Genomic DNA, 6,521 nt, shown 5'->3' with positions numbered 1-6,521 from the left:
CGCCTGGCCCCTTCCTTTCTTCAATAGCTGGCATCCGTATCTGTTGTGCAACGTCTCCACTGCCCGCGTCATCTTTGATCAATGTACTTCCTGGAACCACGTCAATGTGCGGTCTCGCGCGTGCCTGCCACCACTCTTGCTGCAGTCGGTCGCCGCTGCCTCATCCCACCCCACCATCCTTGGGCTCGCGCCAGGTTGACGATCGCCTCGACCCCACCGGCACCATGACAGCCTTTCACGGCATGGACGGCTCGGCCCCGATTGGCGGCGATCCTGATGCACCAACTTGTACGTACTATGCCCGTGTCGCTTGCTTGCTGTGGGTGCCGAGGCCTTGCCTCGCAGCGCTTGACACGCCGCGCCGCCTTGTGCAGATCTGGATGATGAGTTCAAGGCCCGCACCCCCTGCGATCAGTACAGCCACGTTGTGGTGGATGGCAATACCCACATTCAACTTTTCGCCGATGCATCATACCCGTTCGTCCCATGCCCCTCGTCCCGTGGCAGTATATGCCGATAATGCCAGGCTTTCTACTGCCTATGCTCAACCATTCATTGTCCTACTGTCCTGGCTCTTAGTTATGTTCAAATCTACACGGGGGCCGTCAGCACTTGGGGCCTGCAAGCCATCGCCCTTGAAGCCATGTCTGCTGAGGTGAGCAGGCTTTACCCGCGGTGCCCGCTGGGTCGAGCCGCTTGCACGTATGTTTGAGCCTTTTCTCTGATCGCTCATCCACCTTTTTTTTTTTTTGGCCCTGACATTTCAGATGGATGCGTACAACAATTATAACGGCCTGCACATCCTGGATGCCGGTGAGGTCTTTGAGAGCTCCTTTGGGGTGGCGTTGCTCTAATTGATGAAGCATATTGTAACCTGCCCCATTCGGGGTATGAGGCGAAAAAGGCACACCATGTAAGCGACCATGCCGCTTTTCTTCGGCGCGCCTCGTGGTTCATGCCCCTACTTTCCTTGGCTTTCTTTCTTCTCTGCTTTTGTTTTTTGTTTGTGTTTCCCCACCGACGCGGGTTGTGACACGGGCTCTGGTATTTGTACCAAGAGCAGGTCGTGCGTGCGTCCTTTTAGAGTTCCAAATCGATTGATAGTAAAACCACATGAACGGGCTGTACTGCCCGTGGCCAGAAATCAGTAGAGAGTAATTGTCACGCAAGCAAACATGTGTGCACACTCGTACACGCCGAAAACAATGGAAGGGAAAACGAACATCCGGATGTAAAATACAAACCAATGACAAGCAAAGGCAGAGACGGATATGCAAGGTGCTGATGGTCAGCTCGTCCCGCCGTCTTAAGAAGCGATTGCCAGGAACATACGCAGGGTGTCAGATTGCAACGAGCCTATCAGAAACTCCATTTGCGTGTCACGCAGGCGATCCTCGGTTTCCGGGGAGGCTTGGCGGACCAAATGGGATTGACCGGCGACAGTCCCTTGCAGTTGATTCAACATCTGCCCCAGCGTCATTTGCAGGCGACGCAAGTCTTCCTGTTGGAGCCAGGCATCACCAGGAGTTGGCTTGGCTTTGGTTACGGTGGGCGCTGTATCGGGCCGAGTCGGTACCGGTCGATTTGCACACGTGGAGCTGGATAAGTTGGCCATGGTCGAAGCCGCATCCAAAATTTGAGTGCGAGTTGGGGTTGCGACGCTGCCTTGGCTCAGTGTTTGGGCGTACGACGCCGCGACCGCCGCCAGCGTGTTCAAGCTTGAATTTGAGGTCAATGGCCGCGCCGTCGAGGGCGAGACTGGGCTGTGAGGGACAGTGTCCTTGTCTCGTGCATCGGTCTTGGGATGGGCACGACGAGATCGGCGGGATGTTGAGGCAGAAGAGATGTGAGACGGGCTGTCCATCATCTCAGCGTCGGGCGTCTCGGTGGTGGAGGAGGCTGGTGTTGTGACAAAGTCATCGAGCAAGGGAAGCTTGAAGAGATCAGGAAACTCTTCGACCAAGCTGGCATGAACGTGGTCCATGTGGCGTTTGAGGTCGCGACGGTGGCGAAATGTTTTGCTGCAGTTCTGTACGGGGCAGGCTTTCTTTGCCTCGTGAATTTCCATGTGCCACCTGAGCGCAGTGCACAAGGTTCACAAGTGAGGTGAGGCCCAGTCGAAGCCAAAACAAGTGGCATCAGCGTTGAGCGGTGTGCAACTTGAAAAAACAGAGACCGAGACAGGGACAGGGACGAATGGCAATGCAGAGGAGGGGTTCGTACCGCAGGCGATCGAGGGATTCGTAGCGGGTGGAGCAGCATGGGCATTGGATGGGCAGGCTCTCATTGCTAAGGTGCTTTCGGCGAACGTGGCGCTCGAGGTGGGCCTTGCGGCTAAAGTCGAGGTCGCATTGCAAGCAGGCAAAGCGCTGCGGGGCCGGCCGCTTGGTGGCAGGGACGCCGTCCGAACTCAACGGCGACGACAACCGCCCCGCTGGAGAGGAGCGGTGCGAATCCATATCCACAAACGTTTTGCCGTGCGGTCGGGGTCGAGGTCGGGGCGAAGAAATGGCCGTGCTGGCAGAACCTGTTTGCCAAGAATGAGTGGGGCCGGGATGGGGGTGATTGGATCCAGAGACCCACGGGGGAGGAAGGCGAATGGCTTCAAGAAGCACCGTGCCGGGCAAATGACCAGCCTCGGTTAATTGTGATCAAGACAGCCACAACGAGAGAAGCACTGCGCTCACCACCGTTGTGCGGCGGGGTGTGGAGCGAGGCCGAGGCGGACGCGGAGGCAGAGGCGGAGGCGGAGGCGGAGGTATTGTTGACAGATAGCAAGGGGGATGGCTAACAAGGATGTGAAGCAGCAGCAGGTGGGGGAAAGCAAGTCCCCCACTTCAAAGTGCAAGCGACGAACGCGGCTTGGGGCAGCCGAGCCCTCAAGTAGTAAGGGGAAGCTGTGCGCAGTGCGGCGGTAATGGCCACGGTCATGGTCATGGTGATGGTGATGATCGCAGGAGAGGACAGAATGTCGCTTGGGGGAATCGCGCGTTTGGTCTTGCACGCAGGGAGGAGTCGCGGGCCAGTCATGCTGATGGATTTGGGGTTGTGGCAAAGCTCGGCGGAATGGGCAAGTGGTGGTGGTGGGGTGGGGGCACCTGACGTCCATGACGGCGAGGTAGTAGTAGTAGTGGTAGTGGTAGTGGTAGTGGTAGTGGGGGCATTCCTGATTCAGTCAGTGCGTCCATTATGCGACAGATGACAGGACAGGTGTCGTCGGGGCAAACAAAAGCCCCGCCGACCCTGGTTGGCAAGTGTGTGGGGGCGGGGATACACCGACAAGCGGTCGTATCTGGGAAAGTGTGGGGCGCAAGATGCCACATGCTGCTGCTGCTGCTGCTGCTGCTCAAGACATACGCGCGTTTGCATTGGCTGTTGCCGGTGTTGGTCAGCAGACGGAGGGGTAAGTGGGGGTTGGTGGCAGGGTTGGCAAGGCATTCGGGCCTTGAACCAGCAGAGAAATCATCTGTGGGTAATATGATGCAACTACGACACGCTTGATGGTCGTATGTGATACGGGGTGGGGTCGTTTTGGGTCGTAGTTGTGGGTTTGGGTGTGGCCGTCTGGTCCAGTACCGACGAAATCCTCCCCGAGCAAGAAACCCATCGGTGACTGAAATGCAGCAACAGGACATTGCACGCGACGAGGCTATGGGGCAGGGGGAGGTGAGGCTTCGCGCGTAATCAGTGCGTTGAATGGCGCCGACACCAACCTTGCCCGCTGTGCTGGCTTGGAATGGATCCTGAAACCTGAACGCCGGGATGGGTGTCACCTTTCGCACAACCTTTGCTTTCCCATCAAACGGCGTGGCGTGTTCATGCTTCAAGCCCCCTTTGCGCGTGCCTACTTGAACGCCAAGCCCATCCGTAGAGAGGGTACGCCCGGCTGTGTGTTGTTGGAAAGAAGGGGCGAGAGGGGAAGCAGGGTAAGACAGCTAGGCCGACAGTGGGCAAGCGCCCGGCCCCTCGCTCCTTGACCATGCTCGCTTGCTAACATCGCATGCCTGACAGGACTCCCGTGCAAGCTCAACCTTCGAGAAAGGCCGCACCAAACCCCGACGCCGAGCGACGTTGGCCACAGCGGCATGTCCTCATTGCCCCACGTTCGAGTTGATGAGCAAGCGACCTCTGTGTCCGCTCCGACCAGGCATCAAGTCGCGGTCAGGCCTTCGACAGAAAAGCAACGATTGGCGCCTCATCGTGGTCCCCTGACTTGATTCTCGTTTGCGCCGACAGACCCGGCGACAAGAGGTGACGTGATCCTCTTGCCCTGTCAATCGAAGAAAAGAAAAAAGAGGTCATGCATGTCTTGCATACTCGATTTGGTGGGAAACGGCTGTGCATGCGACCAGATCAGGGATCTGGCCTGGGTGTAAACAGGGAAAAGTGTACGCCCGTGTTCACCGCCGACATGGCTCGCTTTCATTTCTTTCTCCTCGTCTCTAAAATTTCCCAGAGGCCACACTCTGGGCCTTAGGCTTCGGCCTCGGATCCGGGGTCGTCGGAGAGCGAAAGGGGCCCGCTGACGGCAGGGCCGGCATCCGCATAGAAAATGGAGGCACCCGTCACGTGGCTGCGACGATGTCGGCGCAACTCTGGATTGTGCAATAAAGTCCAGGCCAAGAACCAGCGATTCCGAGCCACCATCCGGCGCTTGGCCGAAGTCATGGTCACCTGCACCCAAAGCCAAAAGGCCAAGCCCACATGCCCTGTGACGTGAGCGGGACGAACAACGAGCAAGGCAAAGGTTTGCGGGCCACCATGGTCAAAATGGGCCAATACAAACCTTGAGACCCGAGTCTTCCACCACGTAGTGCTGTGCCAGCAGCAAGTCCCGACGCAGGTCCAGGTCATCGTCGTCGTAGTCACCCGAGACGCCGCGACGCTTGCGCGAACGAGCCCCGCAACAGACACAGCGTCGAGGGCGGAACACAGCCTCCAACGCCCCGTGCCGTTCCTCGAACCCAGACAGCAAGATTCTACTCCACCGTGGCACAGATGAGTCAGTCGCACGGAGAGCCACACATGGCAGCAGTAGGAGGACAGTTTGACCACTCACCGCACAAACGTGATCATGACCGCGTTGCCGTAATACGCGTCAATCATGAGCATGCCCATGTAGGTTCCATGTGCTATTAACCGGTTTTCCCAACAGCCCGCAGCAAACAACCTGGCGGTGAGATCCCTGGCGCAAGTCGCTCAGTGGATAGACACCGACCACACACACACACACACACACACACACACACACACACACACACACACACACACACACACACACACACACACACACACACACACACACACACACACACACACACACACACACACACACACACACACACACACACACACACACACACACACACACACACACACACACACCGCTATCCAGGCTTTCATAACCAGCTGGCAAGGTCGTCATGTCCAGGCGAGGTATAAACACCACGGCAAAGAAGGAGGTATAGATCCAACGCTTGATGCAGCTGAGAGCGCCCGAGATGGCATTGAAGAAGAGTAAACCATACTCGACCAAAAGGTATTCGCGCCGACGATTGACCGCTACCGAAGCCCGATCCAACATGTAGCGCCGCTTGACCAGCAAGAGTTGCAAGCGGGAAAACGCTAGGCTGCATAGAATGGTGGGCAACGCCGTCAACACAATAGGCCCCCAGAAAAAGTCGTCGTACACGTCGACCAGCGGTAACACTACGCGGAGCAGATTACAGGACACACGATTTCGCCGACGGTGCAACAAGCGTGCGTGAACACAGTTGCAAAAGAGAGACAAGGCGAGTCAGACCGGCCCCGTGTATATCAGACCGGCGCACGATCAGCGACATGACGCACCCGTGGTAAATACAATGGCAGCCAAGATGATGATAAACATAATTGTCATGACAAGCCATCCCAGATAAATGTGCGAAATTTGATATCCCAAATACTGTGCGCAGTTGAGTAGGGCAGAAGCCGGAGACATCTGACCATAGGTCCACCCACGAGGGCGAGAAATGAGCCAACACGCTGCTTCAAAAGCCAGCCGGGGCGGCAGTTAGGGACTCGCTCACAAATACACAAAGCGGGGCGATTCTCACCGTCGGGGGTAGCACCACGATGCGCTGGCCGCGCGCTATGCTGTTCAATCGCTTGTAGTGGTTACGCAGCATCAGAACCAGACTAATGCTTTGAAACAGAGTCGACAGCAAGCCCGCTGCCGTGAATCTGTCGAGGATCATGCCCAGACCAAACTGTGAGTTGGCTCTTTATGCCTTCAGATACAAAAGAACAGATGCCATGCCTATGGAACCTGGTGAAAAAAAACACCAAGTTAGCCACTCACGTCCAAAAAAACGCCGTTGAAATAGTCCTGCCCGTCTTGCAGCCTAGTCGCAAGTTGAAGAAGACGGTGGAAACTGCAGGAAGTGGCGGGCAAACCCAGAAAGTGTGAGGAGAACCCGCCATGTATGCAGACATGCAAACAAAGATGAATTCGACAAGAGGCAAGCGTACAGAGGTCGGAC

General features: G+C 56.7%; 2 protein-coding genes across 2 annotated transcripts in view; one reads left to right on the top strand and one right to left on the bottom strand.

Moving 5' to 3' along the window:
• The window catches only part of MONBRDRAFT_29515 (uncharacterized protein), a gene marked incomplete at both ends in the record, with an annotated part of 2,000 nt that extends 1,146 nt beyond the window's left edge, over positions 1 to 854 (top strand). The window contains 4 exons of the mRNA XM_001749979.1: positions 146 to 288; positions 375 to 477; positions 580 to 655; positions 768 to 854. Of these exons, the coding sequence (XP_001750031.1) occupies positions 146 to 288; positions 375 to 477; positions 580 to 655; positions 768 to 854 (409 nt within the window). The remainder of the gene's footprint in view (positions 1 to 145; positions 289 to 374; positions 478 to 579; positions 656 to 767) is intronic.
• A 3,619-nt stretch (positions 855 to 4,473) lies between these two features.
• MONBRDRAFT_29514 (uncharacterized protein) lies at positions 4,474 to 6,167 on the bottom strand (the record flags this gene model as incomplete). Its single annotated transcript, XM_001749930.1, has 6 exons — positions 4,474 to 4,674; positions 4,787 to 4,979; positions 5,060 to 5,132; positions 5,215 to 5,709; positions 5,851 to 5,980; positions 6,096 to 6,167. The coding sequence occupies 6 exons, from the start codon at positions 6,165 to 6,167 to the stop codon at positions 4,474 to 4,476; spliced, it is 1,164 nt and encodes a 387-aa protein (XP_001749982.1).
• Positions 6,168 to 6,521: the final 354 nt, after the last annotated feature.

The sequence above is a fragment of the Monosiga brevicollis genome, genomic scaffold (assembly GCF_000002865.3).
Source record: "Monosiga brevicollis MX1 MONBRscaffold_35 genomic scaffold, whole genome shotgun sequence".
Taxonomy (NCBI): Eukaryota; class Choanoflagellata; order Craspedida; family Salpingoecidae; genus Monosiga; species Monosiga brevicollis.
The sequence above is the reverse complement of the archived record's forward strand: the minus strand, read 5'-3'. Positions and strand labels throughout refer to the sequence as shown.